We start from the raw sequence: 22,067 nt of genomic DNA, 5'->3' as shown, positions 1-22,067 counted from the left end.
GTTGTCAGGGAAGCATATGCACCCATGCACACACACAAATATACACGCACACTGTCATAACAGGGTGTCAGAAAGAAGAGAGCGTCAAAGGAGCACTGAATGATGAGTAATTACTGTCACTGTATTAAGAGAGAAAACTACACTACAGCATCAGACTGTACATTGTTACACTGCCTGACAGGACAGGACAGGGAAAACAAAAAGGGAATATATATTTTCCTTATAATTTGAGATCTGGAATAATATTCCACCTGTAATGAAAAACTCCATTGATGAAAAGTAGCCTTTTTGGCTAATTACGCAGCCATGGATTGTTTTGTCTTCTGCTCTTAAACAAAAATTTCCCCATATTTAGTTACTCTGCAGATCAGTTTTCTATAATCTGTTTCTTGTTTTTTGGCCACTAACTTGGGCTACACCTGTGTAATAGCCTAAAATGAAGCTTTATTAAAGTTTCTTCTGTGTTATCAATGGGAGATGAAAGTAAAACTGATTTGCAGCAGCACCACAGCCCTCAGGTGACATGTTAGAAGACAAATTGGTCCCTGCATCCTTTAGTGGCTCAGCCTTCTTGTGCTGGACAATGCTCCCTCACTCTGAAAATGTAGTCAAAGCTCAGAAAGAAAAACAAATGGATAGTTTGCTTTGTGGGAGGAAAGAGGGACGTGAGATCTGAGACTAACAGGTAATAAACAAAAGTAGGGAAGGAGGAAGGACAGGGCAAACTGCATGAAAGGTTGGGCAAAAGATGGAGAACCCGTCCTCTCGAGGAAGATGGTTTATAAAAAGAATTCAGTTCTGGGAGCACGATTTGGCAAAAGGTTTGATGCAGCGCTAAACGGTGCTGGAAAAAACGCACCTTGGATTAAAAACCTCACCTTTTCGCTTTATCAGCTGGGTGCAAAGTGGGCTTACGAATCTGTTTTCTTCATCATAGCAGGCAACTCGCACTTTAACGAGAGTTGGGAGTTTGGTTCGCAGTGGCTCTGGCCAGCCAGCGCCTCGGCCTGCTCCCTGCAGCATCACTTGGCTCGTGCTCAGCTGACTGTCAGTTGTCCTGACAGCCTGACCTCCCGGAGGCTCGCACAGCCAAATGCCACATCACACCAGGCTCGGCTCCGGCCCTCAATCATTTTCACACACACACACACACACACACACACACACACACACACACACATACACACACACACACTCCCTCAACCCCTGCTATTGACAATACCTGGAAATGAGAGCTATTTGATTGTTTATCTCTGTTTCTGCAGTGTACAGAGAGTAGAAAGAATAAAATGTTATCATTACACACAGTGCCTCCACCGGGAGATCATAAGTATTTGTTCTATAAATCTGTCTTGAAACAAGCACTCCTACAGCTGCACATTCCTATGACAAGAGCTAATTTCAGTGATGCTTACTTGTCTCTAATTCTCTGTACAACTGATCTGTCGTTTGATTACACCTGGCAGTCTTCAGAGCAAAAGTTTTTTTTGTTCCGTCCAGCTGCTGAGACATTAAAGTTTGGGTTTGTTGCTTTACCTCACAGCCTGTTTTGAAGCTGGTTATGTTATCTAGAGCTCAGCAGTCGCAGTGTTTCATTCTGTGATGAGATGACAAGCCCTGATAAACTGCAGTGTTTACTGCACAAGTTAACAGAGCCAATCAATAGCAGCACTCGATACCTTGAATACAGAACGGCTGAAGTAAGAGTATATCATCACCTGGGGTAATGAGAAGAAACGGAGGTCTTTATAGAATACATTATTATGATAAACAAGAAAAAAGAAAGAAAACAAAGGCTTTTCATTAAACTTTTTTTCTCCATCAAGTGCTATGATCTTAATAGGTTACTACTGGAATCAGACCAGGAGCACAAATGATACAAAAAGAGGGACAAGGACATGAAGGCAGGATATGATGTGGTAAAAAAACACACAATAAGGAAAAAAGCATTAACAGAAGCATCAACTAGTTCGGGCCATCAACCCAAGGAAAATTGTATCACACAGAGGTGACATGCCTCAGTCACCTCAAGTCATGTGCAAACACACGTTCACAATTTGGAGATCTATTTAAGCAACAAAACCTCTCATCTCTTCCTCTGACATGCCAGCACAGCTGCTGCCCAGGACCCTCAGCCCACCTGCAGGCTCTGGGGAGATATTTACTCACACTTACCCTTCCATAGTTTTATATGCAATATATTTGATGAGAATGAAGGATAGTTCACCGCTCTATCACATTGCTAATGTGGAAAAGCAGAGAGTTCCCAGGGCATAAAACATGAGGTATCCAACAAAAAAACCCCAGCTGCCAATGCTAAAGTGGAGATTTGATTGTGGATAATAGCGAAATGTGATGGACATCTATATGTTTTTATACTATTTCTATCATGTACTTTCTATTTTGAATATAATAACCATTCTATTATTTTGAAGTGCACTTTACACAGCGTCCCAGCTGTTTTTTTCACACGTGTCTGGCCACAGACAAAAATAAGCACAGACAGAATGTGTTTTTTTAGCTGCTGCACTTGGAACCCTTCACACCTCTGTCATGATATAAGTGTGGATTCCAACACAACCTTTTGGGGGCTTAATGGAGTCGAGTGCATTAGGTACAAGTGCAGTATCAAGGCTTCTTAAAAACTTGGGCCAGTGCAGGAGGACTTTTTGGCACTCTGGAGTTGTAATATGAGCACTTGAGGAGCAGATCAAACATGAAGAGGAGTGAGAAAAGATGAAGCAGTGTTTGGTGGACTTCCAGGATGCAGGCCTTGGAGTCTGTGTACTGTAGCCTGGATGCAAATATTCTACGAAACAGCATGTGGTAGAGCTGATTAGCATGAATTTAAGAAAGCAGAGTGAAATATTTTCCAATGAGTGAATTATTCTCTTGTCACGGTAAATCCAAAGCAACATCTCACTTTAAGCGTGCCAGTGCTTTCAGTATATCTCTGTCTCATCTTTGGCTCTTGGCCCATAAGAGGGAAATCAAATTCTTTACAAGCCGGTCCTGTTTTTGTTTTGTTTTTTTAAAGCTAGATGTGTCATTTTTATCAAGCGGGAGAAATGAGGCATCTATATTTAACTTTGGAGAGCTATTGAGCAGGATGGTGCATGCGGGACTGACTCAAAATAAACTAGAATGACTGTGTTTGTGCCAGAGGAGGAACGTGTCACACTGTGCAACAGTATTTCTCATTAATGCGTTTTTAATAGCTTTTGGAAACAATGCACTTTTGCTTCCAAAAGCCACAATGTGGGAGGAATCCAGGCTGCAGTGGTCAGATTTTTCAACACATTGTTTTACATATGCAAACTGAAGCTTTACAGAGAGACATAAACAAAGGCTACGCACTCATCGGATTAGCCATGATTTTAAAAAAAGGTGAGGGATTTTATTGTGAGTCTGCTGTTGGAGAGCCACTGTCTGTGAGCTCTCTGTGGAGCTGAAGTCACTGCAGCTCAATAAAGAAACTTTGATCTGCAGATACTTGGAGGTCCTGGTTTCATTTAGGACCTAACACACGTTTAAACAACTATTTATTTATTTAGTTAATTAGTTATATATTTATTTTAAATGGTAGAGTGGTAGCGACTTGAAGTGTGTAGGTCCAGCAACACAACCCATCTGTCTCCATCTGTCTATGAGGACCAGAAAAGACATATAGGCCTGCAGATAAGCCCTCTTCTTCCTGCCTGCCTATCTACCTCCTAATTTTCTCTTCATGTCACCAAAGGTGGCTTTGATGATAGACGCTCCTACTCAGCCTGCAGCACAGCATGAGTCCTGGTAGACATCTACAGCTGCTTTGAAAATCAAACTAACAAGGTGCTTGTGCAGCTCCTTATGTGCTTTGCGCTCATGTGATTTCTACCTTGTTGGAAATTAGCACTTGGCTAATGTGTCGTGTAATGTATGAACAGATCTCACGTTTTCTTGCCGTTATTGCCACATAAGTCACATCTAGAATAAGTGTAAAAATTAGTGCCTAGCATGAGTGCTTGCACTTGCCTCCCAGGCACCCAGCTCTCTCGTGTGAAGCCCTGCATTAAGATGTTGGTGCTTCAAAGTGAAGGACACTCGTGGAGCAAATTGATTTTAGAGTACAGTGCTCGAAGCCTTCCAACAAAGACTTTTCCAACTAGTGAAAGCGAGCAATCGCTAGAAATGTGCTTTGACCGCACATGTTTAGGGCATATTTAATTGCAGATTGCGACACCGTTGCGGTGGATTTAAGGGAAACCTGAGGTGTTCCCACTCTCTGCACGAAGCCTTGTGGAAAGTAACCATTTTTCATTTAGGGTTTCCTCTTCAACCCCTTTACATCTCTCTCGTTTTTTTTTTCTTTGATGCAGTTGCCATGCACTCTGAGACGTGACAACAGGCCTGAGAGGGAGCGGGAGCAGCACGCTGAGCTGCTGCGCGTAACGCTGGCTCCATAATCTCCTTGTCTTGCTGCAACCGTGAGCAAATGGATTCTGGAAATGCTAATGCTTCATCATACACGGTCGCACAGATGCTAATGGAGCCAATGTGCTTTCCAGCCTGCAAGCCAGTTTAATGATTCTGCATCCAGCTAAATTTATATTTAAAGGTCGCAGCATGAGATTACTCCTGCCCTTTGCACATTCTTCCTGTGTGTTCCCGATGTCATTATTTCACATGGGTGATGTAGGGTCAGTTTGGAATATTGCATCAATTAGGCCCCAGTGACCGGTAATTGTTAAAGAAGAGCATGGTGCCAGTGTGGTGATATCTGGTGATTTTGTTTTCAGTTTTCTCTTATCCTGTACTTTTAGAGCACTGGCTGGAACTGATTGTCTTATAGAATTTTCTTAATGGAGGTGTGGAAAGCTTGGAAGAAGAGCAAGTGTCAACATTATTATAGTTAAGAGTCTGAAAGGGAAAACTGGCAAAGTACTGTCAAAGCAAGCAAGAGAAGCAGACCCATCAGCTTCTGAACAAGTTATCTACCTGATAACTATGACCAAAACCTTTAATGCTAAGAATACTACAGAGTCCGGTGGCTGCAATAAGATGCTATTATCAGTTGTGTTAAATGCACCAGTGACAGGACAATTACAAAGACAGGTTCATCTCTAAAGCCAGAAGAAGACCATGAGTGACTTTCAGTGCTGGTATGTGCTCCTGACTGAAACTATTGGACCATTCCTTTTTCTTATGATCATGCATTTCATCCACACAAACTTGTTTTGTTTTTTGTTTTAATGAAGGGTGAGTGGGTTATACATAATTGATACATGATTGTAACAATGGAAACATCCATTGCATTTGGGTTACTACCTCCCTATAACCAAGCCTGTATGACGTCCACTTGTGCCAAGACAGTAGTGCAGATTATAGTGAGGTTAAAGCAAACCAGTTGGCATCATGTGTGCTGCATTGTTTAGTTGTTTAGGTTTTTTTGTGGTATCATGGATTGCCCAATTTGCTTATTTTTCGTGGAACTCTTTCATAGCCATCTTACTATCTCAGAATGAACAAAAATAGTTTTATCAGCACTGTTTGTCTATATCACAGTATGCTTTACAGTATGTTTTGCAAGCCACGACGACATTTTTCATGATGACAAGACTCTCATCTTAATTTCTTCCATCCACTGAAATTGAAATATTCCTGAGTTTTCATTAAATCTGTATCATAACTTATTTTAGGAACTTTAGAATCCTTTTTAGAATCGAACATTCAACTCAGGAGTCGATGTTCGGCTTTAGAACATAATAATAGTAATAATAATAATAATAATAATAATAATAATAATAATAATAATAATAATAATTCTCCCGTGTCCAGTAACACATTATATTGTCTTCGAGGTTTGCATCTAAAGGAGGCTAAAAGGGGAAGTTGTAGGTCCACCACTTCACCCCAAAACCCCCAACCCACACACATCCTCCCCCCATGCCCCACGCCCCATGCTCCGCCACCCCGCCGCCCTCTCCTGCCTTTGTTCTCATCACAAGCCCGGAGCAGATGGTGCTCTGCTTTGCTTTGGCCGGCGGTGACAGACAGGCGCTCTCAGCCAATAGCCTGCTGGGTAATCAGCTGAGCGGTCTGGACAGCGCCAGGTGTTTTTATAATTTTTCTTCTCCCATCCGTAGGAGGAGGAGGAGGTGCAGGCTGTGGCGGTGGTGATAGTGGTTGTGCCAGAGCGGAGGAATATCGGAGCGACAACGCAGTCGGTGGCGGGTTGCAGCAGGTTCAAGATCTCTGTGCAGACCACACCATGCCTCTCTCCGAGGCGCCCTGGGACTGATCGGATACTCGGAGCGACAAATCGCTGTAAACAGCCGCCAGCTGAACCCACCGGGATACCGGAATATGTGTTAGGACGCTGTTTGATGAGCCCCGTTCACTTGGCACCGGTGGCGTTTATTGTTGTGTGCTGACGCGTGTGTCTGGATAAAGGACCCCGTGCGCTCGGGAACATCAGACTGGAATGCCAACAAGGTGAGACCCGACAGGAGGAGGCGAAGGAGAGGTTCCCTCTGCTTTATCGCGTTAGTTTCCTCTCATGAACTGCAATTTCTATAAGAAAGAAATGAAAACGAAGATGCCAGAAACAGATTAGTGATGTTTGATGTGTGTAGTGATTCACAGAGTGTGGATATCCGTCTCCCCCTGCAAGAGACACGCAACGAGTTTGGGTATATTTAGGATGCAGACGCACTCAAGGGCATTTTTTTTATGCATGCAGTCTGGTTTCAGCCCATCAGTTCAGGTTTGCAGTCTGCTCTGAACACACGTGAGAGCGTTTAACCTTACAGTGCACGACACGTTTCGACTCTTATTACGCCTCGAATCTTATTCCACCGAAAACAAACTTTGATCTCGTTGCGGCACTTGCCGTGCCAGCGGGGGCTACGTGCGGCGTGCTCGGCGCTGCGTGTGGATGTGATTTGCATATTAATGTTAAAGTGTGTCGGCAGATGTCTCGATCCCTCCGGTTTAAGCGAAAATAAAATAGTCGCCAGAGTCTCCTTATGAGGGAGGGGAGGGGGCCCACTGCGAAAGATGCTGTGCTGAGAATGGGGTTGCATTAGCGGGGGGTCCATTGTGGCTCACAAACGCTGCTTGTGTCGCTGCAGCTGTTGCGCTTTTGTGACGGGAGACTGCTGCTGCTGCCTTGCATCACTCAACGAAACTTCAGGCAGACGTGGGGTTCGCTGTAGAGAGTTCAGGTTTGTTTTTGAGTGTTTTAATGCGTGTAGACTTGCGTAATCGCCTCAAATTAAAGTGTCGCCTCAGCAATTTAACATTAGAGGCTTCTCTGTGCAGTTTTTTTAGTAGAGTTAATAGTGTTTAAAGGTTGGACATTCGCTTGGCCTTCTTTAGTTGATTCGTTCACTCAGATTTGCGAAGCAAACAGAAGGTCAAATCGTTCATCACAACCGAGTGAGCTGGATGAGGCAGGATCACCTGATTGATTTTCTTTTTCATGCCAAGGGAGCATCTGGTCTCACATGGACAAAGTGCGCACACACCACCAGGCTCTCTTTCTCTCTCTCTTTCACACACACACACACACACACACACACACACACACACACACACACACACACACACACACACATTGTCTACTGTGTATATGTTGCAGGTGTCTTTCTCTACATCTATCTCTGTGTAGGGTTTTTAGGAGACATCAGAACTCATGGGAGGGAGGTTAAAGGCCCCCATCACCACCACCGACAGTTAGGTCCCGAGGGTATAAATCAGGGTGGAGAGGAGGGAGCTGGGTTACTCACTATTATTCCTGTAAGAAGGGCTGAGGCGTTGAAGCTTTGTCTTCCACAGACACTTTGGTAAAGACATTAGTATACAGGCTGCGTGCATGGTATGGTGGGAGGGCTTAAGTGCTAGGTGGTAGTGTGTTATTAAAGCCTCGGTGTGGAGAACAGACGAGTGATAACAGAAGTTGTTTGGAGTGAAGGGAAACTGAGTGCTAATCACAGTGAAAACTATCTGCGACAGCTGTTTTTGGTCTTCAGTGTCTCTCTTTCTTTTTTTAAACTTATTTTGTCCTGTTGTTGTTCCTTTTCTTCCAGCACTCCTCTCCGACCCGTCAGGGGCTTGACAGGAAAGAGTCTATTTGCTTACATAACACACTTAACTGTCATTCACCTAACATCATCTTTTGAAATAATTTAACTCCAAGTGCTGCAGGTTAGGTGTCACAGGTGCAGTTTAAGCTTTTAACTAGGCAGATTTGCCAGCTTGGTGAAAGTAGGATCTTCATACCAGGAAGCTCTGGGATTGCTTTCCAAATTCTAAAATAGCTTTGCTGGAGAGCTTCTGTAAAATTAACAAAAGCATAAAAGGTTGTATTTACTAGAATATCTGCCTTGCACCCAGTGCAGTTAAGGGAACTGGTGTAAAAAATGATGGCAGAAAATGACACTTCTGTTGACCTTCAGTCTCAGTTTCATGTGAATCAGCGCTTAAACCACAGCATCCTGCTTTTCCCAGACTGTAGCTTGATATCAGGGATTTTTTTTGTGTATGTAAGTGTTCAAAAGCATGTTTCAGAGTTACAAAAGATATTGTTTGCCACATTTCCCCAGCTAAGTAAAGCTTTTTGTGTCCATAAACTGAAGTCCATGTGTAAAATTTATGGTGTCCACCTTTAATCAGCTTTGTAACTATAAAACATATTTTATGTTTGCACGGTTTGATCATTTATGCTCTTATCACTTCCTCTTTGACCAGATAAATGGCACGTATTCCCACATGTAAGAGTTTAATAAAACATTTGTGCATCTGGTGTGATCACAGTTGAAGAAGAAGTCTTTAGGATCATAGAGGAAGACCTGAAAAAAAAAAAAAGCTTTAACAAAACAAAGTATGAAAAAGGTAAAAAAAAAAAAAAAAAAAGTTCTTCTCCCCCAAAAAAACCCTGGAAATTTTCAGGACAGTCAGGCTTTGATGTTATCCACTGATTTCCTTTATAAAACGTAGAACACAGCAGTAAGCAGCCCGCAACAGACGTGTGTAGTTTTGGCAAAGTTGACAGGAGTTGCCAGGCTAGAGCGTGCAGAAGGCAGCAATCCAACATCACACAGTCTTCGTACCAGGGACTTGGCTGATTAAAAGCTGATCCAACAGCACTGGACACTGTGTTCTCTCATACACCTGTCGGGTGATATTTAGAACATTTGTAGGAAGGTGTGTCACTGTGACTTTTGTGGAAATTAAACGAAAAGTACAGTCCTTTTTGTACTTTTTTCAGTCAGCACTTTGAGATCTTTAACAAACACATTGCTGCTGCTGCAGTAGCTTATAGGAACATCATCCAGTTATAACAGTTCATCAGTCGTTGGTGAATTGCTTTTAGTTTTCCCATAAATAGATACATATGTAGAGGTGAGAAAAAAGTAGACAAAAGTGACATCAGTAAGTCAACAAAGATCATCATTAAAAATAATTATCAGCATTAATGTCTTGCTGCTTTACTGTCACTCTTTACTGCTTCAAAGTTGATATCTGTCATTCTGTTTGCTATTAAAAAGCCCATAAACAGGCTCAAGTTTAATTCGGTCCATGGAGACGTTTTATTTTTAAAGTTTCTTCCCTATTATTTTTCTCATTGGCTGTTTTAAAAGTCAGGGGGAAAAGCTGGTTTAAAAAGTGGCAATTATCGTTTTCCATCCTCAGAGGTGACATTGCTGATAATCCCATTTTCAGAAGACACTCAAAACCCAAATATATTCAGTTAGCTAAGATTTAAATCATCACTTTGGAGACAGTTTCTGGTTAATTTTCTTTTGATTGACTATTCATTTGACTGTTTAGTCGTTTCAGCTTTTGTCTGGGTAATTTATCCTGTAGTGTTTGTTTTTTGATCAGTGGCAAGTTCAAACCGCCTGTTTTGTGCCATTTCAACGTCTGCATGCCCCGCTTACTGTAAGATCTCACTCACTGTTGTTCCTCCGAGACACTGTTGTGTAATTCAGACTTGCAGTATGCATCAAATACACTAAATGCAGATTTCTACACACTGGAAATCGTGAGTGAAACAATTTTAAGAAGTGCAGAAATGAAGCTGTTGTAAAATAAATAATGCGTACATTCCTGGTGATGAAGTAGCCCTGTCATTTCCAGCCAGGGAAACCCTAAAGTGAGTCATCTGCTATGAAACCACTTGAGCCTTCACACTTGCTCATATGTTAATATATGGCAGAAATCCAGCATGGTGACTAATTTGTCACAGTACTCTCCAAAAATACATGAACGTGTACGTAGCACCGGCTATTTGAGACCCTTCAAGAAAGGCAAGTGAAAAGTGCGGATTACCTCATCATCCTAATAATAACAACAACAACAACAATAACAATAATAATAATACTACTAATAATAATAATAAAAAGTTTACATTACAAGAGCCGCTGAGGAAGGTTTAACCATTATTATTATTACATTATACAATATTATTATAATATATAATTATCATTATTTTGTTAACTGACATTTTAGGTAGATTATATTTTTCACTTCGACCTCTTGGTGTGTTATTTGTACAACATATCGCTTCCCGTCACTCAGGTTCTCTCATCTAATTCAGGAGTGTTTTTGTCACCTCATTTTGGTTCCCTTTGTGTCATGATGTGTTTATAGCCTCCCTGGGGTTGTTTATCTCACCTGCTCCGCCTGTAATGTATTTTCCCTCATTTCTGTTTTATCTATTTTTTTGTTTTGTTTTATTTTTTTAATCCGTGCACACTAATAAAGTAAAACTTAAAAGGTAAACCTGGACCAGAAGGGAGAGTTCTATTTCAGGCTCCCGAGAGAGCCCTAATGCAAAACTCTTGTTATCCGTTTATTAAATCTCCTTTTCATATTTCGCATGTTACTCTCAGTTGATGTTACATTTAAGGAAAAAAAAATGCAATCAGACAAACATCATAATTTAGAAGCTTGAACTTTTTCAGAGAGAGACCTTTTGTACTTTATGACATATTCCACTGCACACACAGGAACCACGATTAAGTGCTCATCACAGACATGTTCTACAGATATTGATGCAGGGAAACTGGATGCTGTCATTATCAAACACAGTATTAGCATATTAGCCAGGTCATGACCTGTAAATAGATAGACTGTGGCTCACCAGTTCCTGCAGACAAATGTGATATTTTTAGGGATATTTGAGGTCAGGTGTAAATGCCATGTGTCCCGGTTCCCATTAGAGTGTGAAATTTCAGTATTGCATCAAAAGTTTCTAAACTGACCGGGGTCTGCTTTTACAGCATGACAGACTCGGTTGTACTGACAGACTCTGTACCTGCCGCTATCCATGCTAAGTGGATGAGCTTCGAAGTTAGCCAAATGAATGGGACCCATCATAATAACAATAATGGGGAAATTAAAATATTTTTGAGTGAGAGCATATGAAACAAATTAAATGCACATTTGTATTTACTTTTTTCCTTTTGCCCCTCTCTCATCCCTTTTCAAAAAAATTAATAAATTGCCTGTTGGTTTCAGCTTTTCTTTTGTATGTTTTTTTAGTCTTTGAGAGCTTTTATTGAAGCACACATGTGCAGCTGGTGAAAACGAGCTGTAAGTGTTTTTGTCTTTTTTTTTCAGATTTATTTTTGTCTTTTGCCTTTATTAAAAAGTGACAAGACAGGAAAGAAGACAGGAAGGTGAGGAAACAGAGTTACAAAAAAAACATGATTTGGCACCTGCGTGTACTTATTAATTTAATTATGCATGTAACAATTTGAACAAATGTTATAAAAGCCTCTTTTTCACATTCTATGTAATCTACATGTGAGCTCTGCGCCCTGTTGTGATGCTTGAGTATTCACTGAGGTATCAGTGGATTGAGGGCTAACTAAGCAGCGGGGTCAGCTCACTCTTTTTGAAAGGAGGAAGCTGAGTAACCGTGAGATACTGTGATGCAAAAGATGGATGTGCTTTGCATTAGACACAGCTTAAATAACCAACAAATGCCTAAATTTCATCTTAATAATGTTTTGTCTTTGTGATGTCTCACCAGAGCATTGCACAGCAGAAATCATGTCTTCCATAGATAATGTGCAGCTGTTTTCACAGGTGTCCGTTTGTGCCCACCCGGGGTAATTAAGTTAATTTCTTTTGGCACTATGAAAAAGTTCTGCCCTACCACGAGATGAGCTTAATGCATTTTGTCAAATCCCAGGAAATGAATCATTAAAGGACACTGCCAAGATCTGAAATTTAGAAAGCAAGCCACAATCCCCCATTAGTGTTAATAGGTGCATCTGGCTTCACTCTAAGGGCTGCTGTGATTACCATAAGATCACTTTGCTAACTGCGTAGATATTGTATTAATAGACTTAACCCACTAATGATGAAGGTGGCAGAGAAAATCATTCAGTTTCCTGTGGAAGGAATTGTGAAACTGATCTTTTTTTTCTTCTCTCTTTTGCAGTCATTGCATTGAAACCTATCTGAAGTGTGCCTGTGTGGGTAAAATGTGTAATTATACAGTAAAGGTAGTCATGAGAGCTGAAATGAAAAAGAGTCAAGCAGACTAATGAAAAATAAACGTGTGTCTGTCAAAGAGTTGAGAAGTTTTGCAGTTCAGGTTACCGATGCATTTCTGTGAGCTGTGATGCTGAAACACCTACCCATCGGTGTGACGAGAAGGTGACACAAAACACTTCATAACAAAGTGCTATTAATGTCTGAGGTGACAGAGCTGAAATCTCAAGCTGTGGCATTTGGTTCAAGTGTCCCATTCACAGGTTCAGAGGTAGCTGCAGTTAAAACCTGGTTTTTCCTCTTTCCTGCCTTTGCTGTTGTGTTGTTGATTTTTCTTCCACCTCCTGGGTTCTTTAAGCTTTCCTGTGTATTTGTGCTCACAATTGACTTGTGCAACCTTTATCAGTTTTGGCCTCAGACATCTTTCACTCTGTGTTTGGGGAAAAAAAAATTTATGTAATTTTCACCTTTTACGTGGTTGTAGATATATCAAAACAGCATTTAAAGTATGAGTTGTGTTTTATGTACAGTACCAAAAGGGATAAGAAACTCCTTAATCTTACATTGTATAAAGAGGACAAAGCTGACAAAGTTGTCAGCATTCAGCAGGTGGGGAGAATCTAAGATTAACCCCATTTGTGTAAAACACAGGAGGGCAGACAATATATTCCTACATCTGCCTAATGTTGATGCGTGGCATATTCTAAACATGTTTTACGGTCGTATGTCGTGGATATGGATTTAAACACTGCTTTGAAACACGTCATTTCATTAACAGTGTCAGAATGGATCTTTATCATTAATTGTGCTCTTTTATGCAAAATATTATATTTTTTATTTCAGTATTTACAGAACAAGTTTAAAAAGTTTACATATACTGTCATCATCTTTATCCATGTTTCTGAAGATATTCCCATGAACTCAGCTAAATCATTTTAAATACTGTATAACAACAGAACATTTAGTCATTGACCAAATGACAAACAAGCACTTAAACAATTCTTTCTGTAACGAGATTATCTGTGCATTAACGCTGCTCTCGTGCTCTCTAGTCTTAGATTCCACTGATGTGCTGCTATTAATTAAAGTGCCAAGTGACCTGTTTCTCTCCTCTGGGTCTGATTCCAGTACACTACACCCAGCTAATCTGCACTTCATCATCTCCATCTGCCAAACCCCGACTGCGTACGCAGCAATCGTCACAAAATGCCAGCCTTTAGCTTAAAAACAAGATCTATCTCACCAATGCTCCGCCCTGTCCCACGGGGAATCCCTGGTATAGGAGGAACAGAGTCGCGTTGCTGTCTCCTTGGTGCTGTTGCCAGGCAGTTTGCATTCAGATGTATTACTCAGCTTTCTTGCTCGAAAGCCTCTTAAGCGGTATCTTCTTAAGCTGGTGTTGACCACAAAGAAGGTGGAACCACTGTGAAGGCTGCTGTGTGGCTCTACACTGGGTGGGTGGAGTCCTAAATAGACCTAATTAACTTAGGGGATAGCTTAAGTGTCTCTGTGGTTTACTGAAAAACCACTGAGGACAACCTAATATTACTAATTAGCATTAGTAAAGATACAGCAGTGACAGTAGTTATTAAGTGGGAGAAATGCATGTGTGCTGTAAAGATGTAAACAAATCGAAAATAGAAGGCTGTTGAATGTAAAGCTGCACAGCATCACTTTAAGCCAAGTGCTAAAGTTAATGTGCTTACATTAATAACAGAGACAATGATAATGTAGTATTATCATAGCTATCATATTGGTAAACCTTCCCATATCTTAGTTTAGCTTTTAAGTAGTTAGCATTTGCTAACAGGCAGTAAGCACAGCTGAAGCTGATGGGAATTTCTTTACCTTTGTATCTGATTTTGAGAGAAAATACTCGACAAATAAATGAATAAAAAAACAGCGTTGGATTTTAAAAAGTTTTGGCTCCACAAAAAATCTTACATTTCATCTCCAGAGGCAAAAGGGCAAGTTAGATATATTTTATTGGCAGTGCATCCAATGATTATTGAGACAATTCACTCAAATAAAAGCAACCGTGTGTGCACTAAAAGAACTGCCTGGAGCATCACCAACATAATCCGAATTCATCCAGTGGAAAAGTCAAGGAGTCAGAGTAAAGTTTCTGTACGGTAGCTACAATATTGAAGTCCACACCAAAGTCAGCATTATCAGTCCTAGATAAAAATGTAATGACTGTATTTCACTTGCTGTCATACACAGTGAGGGGTCTAAAACGTGGCAGTGCTTTCAAGTAAAAGCTGCCAGATTTAATGCTCTATCTTCCAACTCCGTGAAGTAGGTGTTACTGCCATATGGGCTAGCAGATGCCCATCACACCACTTAAAGCTCCTACTCCTTAAACAAAGTGACTGCATGGCCAGATCAAGGTTTCTCTTCTTCTCACAACTAACAACCCACTCCTTGAATTTGTAGTCTTAAGCCTTGTTAGAGCTGAACAAATAAACTTTTGACATTCTTCTTTCTATATTCAGCTATTTGTGAAAAAAAAAAAATCCTAGGCCTGCTGAAATCTTTTTTCATGTTTGCCCCAAATTCTGAATGCTGAAGACACTGCATTAAAAATTAAGCAGTGCATCTTTTTTTTTTGTTTTCTTTGAGGCTTGGCATGTACCAATATCTCACCGGGTGTAATGATGTTCGGAGAAGCTAATGATCGAGTCCTTATGGGCCTGTTGGAGAGATGAAAGCCCTCGATGGAATATGAGCTGTTTCCAAGTAGTTCAGAGCAGTGTTTTGTGCATGCATTGTAATGAGCTGAAATTGCATTTTCTCAAAACTGTTGATGCTGCACATAACGACAAGTCTCACAAGGATAGTGGAGAGGCAGTTGTGCTTACTTAATCTTCTGTCTTGTGTAATTGCTGCATTTACGAGAGATATTAACGATTTTTGATATTTCATTAATTCCTACAGATAACAAGATTAAGCAGAGGATACATCCATGTCGGGGTAACTGTGAGGTGTACTGTGACACAGTAGCGCTTTGGCCTAAATGCTAATATCAGCATACTAAAATGCCCACGGCAGCAACAATACTTATCTTTAGCGGGTATAATCTTTACCATGTACCATGTTATAATATATATATATATATATATATATATATATATATATATATATATATATATATATATATATATATAGTTATATATAATATAGGCTCAATGAAGCTTTAACATAAATTTCTGTATCATGTTTCATCCAATCATGAGTGAGATATATAAAAAGAACAGTCAGAGGCACAAAAGTCATTAAGGATATACTAGGCTGGTCTCAGTTGCACCTGTACCTTGCCCAAGCACAATTGCTACCCCCCTCCCATCCCCCCACTGGTCTGTGCTCACACTGCACCTAATGATTCTGGCCTGAGCACACTTCACGTTGTCTCAGCATTTCAACCCATTCTCTCCCACGCACATTCACGCTTTTGAGGAGTGCTCTTGCAGAGCGTAAGGAAGTTTCTGATTTTCTTTTAACATTTTGTGACTTAATTGAGTCCATATTTGGAAGCAGTGACACACTGTCCTCTCACATGCCTTATAGATTTGTTAATTACTTAGCGATCGTTTTTACAAGGGCAGCCGTCATTGAGGAAGGATTTAGGTTCTGTGTTTGGTTGCATTAGTAATCACACTACGTGTATACTGTGCTCAAGTCCAACTGAACACCATCTGGGCCAACATCTTCAAGGACTCTTGAGTGCAGTACAAAGATCAGAGGTGCTCGGACACAGTAGACACAGTGGGGATACACCCTAAGATTCATCTTCTGGGCAACAAAGATATTTATAAAGCTTGTTTTAGTTATTGAGGTATTTCAACTAAAATCTGTGCTTATAGTGGCACAAGAAGAAGATGGCCAAATTCTGTAGTTTTCATTTTTCATGGAGCACCAGTGTCTGGATATGGAAATAGTTGCTATTTCAGTCTGGACAACAAACCGGTACTGGTATTGTCTTTTCAAATCTTAGGGTCAAGATAACAAGCTAGTTAAGAACTATCAACCCTTTATATTCAAAAAATGAGATGGATATTATTTTCAGTATAATGACATACATGTTTTCTTCTTCTTCTCAGGTTATCCTGAAACTCAAAGATCCTGCTGTGAATTTCCTGAGCATTTGGTTTCATGGACTTAAGGACATAATCTGTGGAAAGTCTGGTTGATGACTGTAACACACTGTTTTCCCAAGTCATTGGACCCACCTGCTGTCCCTCTCCATCATGGCTAGATGGAGGTTAGACTGCCTTTTTCTGGGCCAGGTGTTTATTGGCCTGATCCTGGTATCAGCAGGGTTATCTTTTGTCCAGAGCAATGAGTGCCCCCAGCTGTGCGTGTGTGAAATCCGACCCTGGTTTACCCCCCAGTCCACGTACAGAGAAGCCATCACAGTAGACTGCAATGATCTTCGTTTGACACGCATTCCAGGAAATCTTTCCAGTGACACTCAGGTTCTCCTCTTACAGAGCAACTATATTGCCAGGACCAGTGAGGAGCTAGAGCAGCTGTTTAACCTAACTGAGTTGGACCTATCCCAGAACAATTTCAGTAGCATTCGAGATGTTGGTCTTACCAATATGTCCCAGCTCACAACACTTCACCTGGAGGAGAACCAGATCACTGAAATGCCCGATTACTGTCTGCAGGATCTCAGCAACCTGCAGGAACTCTACATCAACCATAATCAGATCAACACGATCTCTGCCAATGCCTTCTCTGGGCTCCATAATCTGCTCAGGCTTCACCTCAACTCCAACAAACTCAAGACCATCAACAGCCAGTGGTTTGAATCTACACCCAATCTAGAGATCCTAATGATTGGGGAGAATCCTGTTGTTGGAATAATGGACTTTAATTTCAAACCACTGGGCAACTTGAGAAGCCTGGTATTGGCTGGAATGGATTTGACAGACATTCCTGGAAATGCTTTAGTAGGACTTGACAATCTTGAGAGTCTCTCGTTCTATGATAACAAGCTTGTCCGAGTTCCTCAGAGGGCACTTCAGAAACTACCTAACCTTAAGTTCTTGGATTTGAACAAAAACCCAGTGCACAAGATCCAAGAAGGAGATTTCAAGAACATGCTGAGACTGAAGGAGCTTGGTATAAACAACATGGGAGAGCTAGTTTCAATTGACCGTTATGCTTTGGATAATCTTCCTGAACTCACTAAGTTGGAGGCTACAAACAATCCTAAATTCTCTTACATCCACCGCCAGGCCTTTCGTGATGTTCCAGCTTTGGAGAGCCTTATGCTGAACAATAATGCTCTGAATGCCCTCTATCAGTCCACAGTGGACTCACTGCCCAACTTACGAGAGATCAGCATCCATAGCAACCCTCTGCGCTGTGACTGTGTCATCCAGTGGATGAGCTCCAACAAAACAACAGTCCGCTTTATGGAACCTCTTTCCATGTTTTGTGCCATGCCAACAGAGTTCAGGGGTATGCATGTGCGTGAAGTTTTGCAGAATAACTTAGCAAACCAGTGCTTGCCCATGATTTCTCATGATACCTTCCCCAGCCACCTCAATTTGGACATCGGAATGACCGTGGACTTGGACTGCAGAGCCATGTCTCAGCCGGAGCCTGAAATCTACTGGGTGACGCCCATGGGAAACAAGATATCCATCGACACCATATCTGACAAGTACAGCCTCAGTAGTGAAGGTACACTGAGAATTTCTCACATCCAAGTAGAAGACTCTGGCAGATATACCTGTGTGGCCGAAAACTCAGAGGGAGCTGACACTAGAGTGACTGCCATAAGGGTGAACGGCACCCTGTTAGACAGCACGCAGCTTATGAAGATCAATGTCAAACAGACCGAATCTCACTCAATTCTCGTTGCCTGGAAAATAAACTCCAATGTAATGACCTCTAACCTCAAGTGGTCATCTGCAACCATGAAAATAGACAACCCACATATTACTTACACTGCCAGAGTACCCGTGGATGTTCATGAATACAACCTGACACATTTACAGCCAGCAACGGAGTATGAGGTGTGCCTCACTGTCTCAAACATCCACCAGCAAACGCAAAAGTCGTGCGTTAATGTGACGACAAAGCAGGCTACCTTCGCCGTTGAAATGTCGGATCAAGGGACCAACACTGCTCTTGCAGCAGTCATGGGATCAATGTTTGCAGTCATCAGCCTAGCCTCCCTGGGTGTCTACATTGCCAAGAGGTGGAAGAGGAAAAACTATCACCATTCCCTGAAAAAGTATATGCAGAAAACCTCATCAATACCACTAAATGAGCTGTACCCCCCCCTTATCAATCTTTGGGAGGCAGACAGTGAGAAGGACAAAGAGGGTTCTTCTGAGACCAAACCCAGCCAGGTGGACACCACACGCAGTTATTACATGTGGTGAGAGCAGCTTTGCAAGTGGGAGACTGTTTTAGGAGCACAAATATACATATTTGCTTCTTTGTGTAAAAGTGAACTGAGCATTTTTTTCCCTTTTTTTGTTTCTTGATTTATTTATTTTTTTGTTCTCTCAGACTGAAGCGGGCGATGAACCGCCATTTTCAAATCTCTAGTTTAGCATACTGCCTTTTTACCCAGTTTGACACACAACACGGCAGCTTTGTTTAGCTTCCTGGACTTAGTAGTCACTGTGCTTTACTTTTAGTACTCGTTTTGATGAACACAGCATGAGCATCGTCACGGATTCGGTACGCGTGAGCAAAGGAAAAGAAAACTGAATTCCAAGATGTTTTTGATTCGTTTCTCTGGCAAAACTGTTAGAGACTGTAATCTTTCTTTCTCTTGTAAAACAGTTTCACTGTTGACTGTTGTGCACTGAAATATATATATATATACTAATTTGTCTATCAACTCAAATATAAGCTGACAAAGTATGTTTAGACTTGATATACTGTCTATTGAATAATGTTAGAAATTCTTCCGTAACGTTGTATCAGCTATGATTTAAGTTTCTTTTTGTCCGTTAAAATAACCATATGTTTAATTTAGAGTTTAAGTTTGCAGAGCCACTGCTGTAAGCCAGCAATAGAAATATGAATGTTATAAACTAGGTAAATAGATGTAAGGCTTTTTAACTTTCTTAAATACTTTGTTTCTTATTTTGCTATAATATGTCTACAATCACTGGTTTTGTTGTGGTTTACACACACCAACATGTTGTTCGTTGAGGAGCAAGTTAAATAAAATCTTTTTTCCTCACATTTTCTAAACCATGATTTCAACACCAAGCCTCTTTTTTTATTGCAATACCATTCATTTACCATTGTGTGGTGCATGCAGCCATCGATTAATCGATGAATGACAGACCGAAGCAAAGGTTTAACAGCTGAAATTGTTCTTAAAGAGGAAAACTCATCATCTATTAATCTCCTATGTTGGGTTTTATTAATATCAGTATGATGAGAATAGCTGTAGGTGTTAGGCTGTAACCCAAGTCTATCAACACTTAGACTTAGGCTGTGGTCTAAGTGTTGATGGAAAGAAAACTGAAGATAGTTTCTTTCTGCAAAGCAGTTATCATAGAACAATTTAAATTCTTGTCTCAGAAGACTATAATTACTGCACAATATGCCTTGGAGTAGGTACAGTAACTTGAAAAACCAAGAATTTAGTCAGTCAAACCCAAGACAGTGGATGATTTTGTTGCCATAGCATTCCCAAGACCATAATAGAAAGAAAACACCCCAGGAAGTATAACATAATCGAGACAAACCAAAGGAAATGGGGATTGTGGATAATCAACAATTACAGTAAAGGCTGCAGCACTGTTTTCCACCAGGCAGCCGTTCTAATAATTACCCAACTGTCTCATATTCTCATTTTGTATGTTGTGCTTCATAAATTATACATCATTTCTCAGGCTGAAAATTATTAATCAGTGTGCCATGTTGGATTTTCATTCGCTGGAATATTATTAGCATCATCTCTGCTTCTCCGTCAGTAAAATTATACAGTGCCCTTTCTGCAAAAAGCAAAACAAAACACAGAAATTCATGTTGAGTAATGTGCAGCCCAGCACTGTCCTAGCGAGGTCCAGAACTACATCGCAATGCAAATCCGAAATGCAATGGCTCTGTGTCTAGAAAAAGTGTCTCTCCGGTGGGAGTCCTGAAGCTCTGTTTGTTTCTGATGTTGACTGACAGCTCTGGGCCTTGTGGTGCAATCAGACGATCTCCGTTTAGTCTCCCCTGACAACGTGTTCATTCTCCAGCATGCTCTCTCCGCCCCTTTTCGCCTCAATTATTGCTGCAATGGAGACAAATCTCCTTCGCTGCAGGGGGAAAAACAATGGACAGTTCATCAGCCATTCATTACTTTATGTGTAGCAGCTGTTTCTCTGTCATCAATTATAGTTTTCAATGAACAGATATCGCTGCTTTAACAACGGTATAGAGTGTAAGGATTCTGCATTGATTTAATAGCAGGGAAAACAGTCACAGTTTGGTAAGTTGTCTTTATTAGAAAAGATGTGATGTTGTGTGAATGCTAAATAGCAGGTGTAATGATTCGACAGGATGTGATACTACTCACAACAAAACAGTCTGGACAGAAACTCACAGGACACTTACACAATCATTATAGATTGTGCAAGGAAATATCAGGAATGTTGTTCATGCTGCAAGAAGAAGACACTTCAGGAGTGGTCTGGCATTTGTAAAACCTGAGCATTGAAAGTGCTACTTTGAAACATCTGCTGCAGTCCTTTAATCTGCAGGAAATGGGCGAGCCTTTATACAGACTCAGCGGGTAGCCTAGTAACAGACCGGAAATCAGCTCATTGGGACAGCTATCAATGAAAGCTTTTCAAAGCGTGCGGCGGAGCCTGCACCGTGTCCCATCCCAGTGGCCGGTTTCCATGACAACTCCTCCCTTCATCCACCTGCAGGCTCTGGCAGCCAAGTGAGAGAAGTCCCCGGAGCCTGAAATACCACTGACAAGGTCAACACCCTGCAGGTGGGAAACCACTAAAACATCATGTACGCTTTCAAAGGTGAGGAGCGAGAGAAGCTCAGTCTTTGCGCTGAAGGTGAAGCAAAATGACACAGGGGAGTCTATGGCTTCCTTTTTCTTTTGTTACACTCGAGGTGAACGATGTAAAACTCCAGCTGAAGTGAATGAATACTGTATGAGAACCACAATGTCAATGTGCAAATATTTGTGCAGGTTCTAATTCTGTTGGGGGCCATTGGATGATCTCTGTTTCTTTGCTTGAAGAGGTTCTGTCTAATTTATTTTCCATATTACGTCAAGTATCATAAATGGGTCTATCTTAAAGCAATGCACAGAAGTGAGCTTAGCTTTTGTTAGACATTTACAGACACTGTGATTTCACATTCAAGATGAGAAGAAACACCATTTTTGATGGCTACTAACCAATGTGTTTGGAAAATGTTGAACATATTTCACAGCATATACTAGCTGTGAGAAATGATGGCATTGGAGCTACATATACTTACAACTGAAGACATATTTTTTTTCTTATGTGAAATCTTATGCTAAATAGAAATCGCCACTCTACATGATTCCTGCTCACCTGGCAAATTAGATATGTTAGCATCAT

The 22,067-nt window shown here is 41.0% G+C and overlaps 1 protein-coding gene across 1 annotated transcript; it reads left to right on the top strand.

The window, feature by feature from the left end:
• The first annotated feature begins 6,012 nt into the window (after window positions 1-6,012).
• lrrn1 (leucine rich repeat neuronal 1) lies at window positions 6,013-19,671 on the top strand. The gene is made up of 2 exons (XM_063474749.1): window positions 6,013-6,474; window positions 16,590-19,671. Exon 2 carries the CDS (start codon window positions 16,737-16,739, stop codon window positions 18,888-18,890), a length of 2,154 nt encoding a protein of 717 aa, XP_063330819.1. The 5' UTR covers window positions 6,013-6,474; window positions 16,590-16,736; the 3' UTR covers window positions 18,891-19,671.
• Window positions 19,672-22,067: the final 2,396 nt, after the last annotated feature.

The sequence above is a fragment of the Pelmatolapia mariae genome, linkage group LG5 (assembly GCF_036321145.2).
Source record: "Pelmatolapia mariae isolate MD_Pm_ZW linkage group LG5, Pm_UMD_F_2, whole genome shotgun sequence".
In the NCBI taxonomy this organism is placed as follows: Eukaryota; Metazoa; Chordata; class Actinopteri; order Cichliformes; family Cichlidae; genus Pelmatolapia; species Pelmatolapia mariae.
Note: the sequence above shows the minus strand (reverse complement) of the source record. Positions and strands in the feature narration are given on the sequence as shown.

Excerpts from the sequence above, each read along its gene's own strand:
- lrrn1 (XM_063474749.1), top strand. The coding sequence starts at position 16,737 with ATGGCTAGATGGAGGTTAGACTGCCTTTTTCTGGGCCAGGTGTTTATT.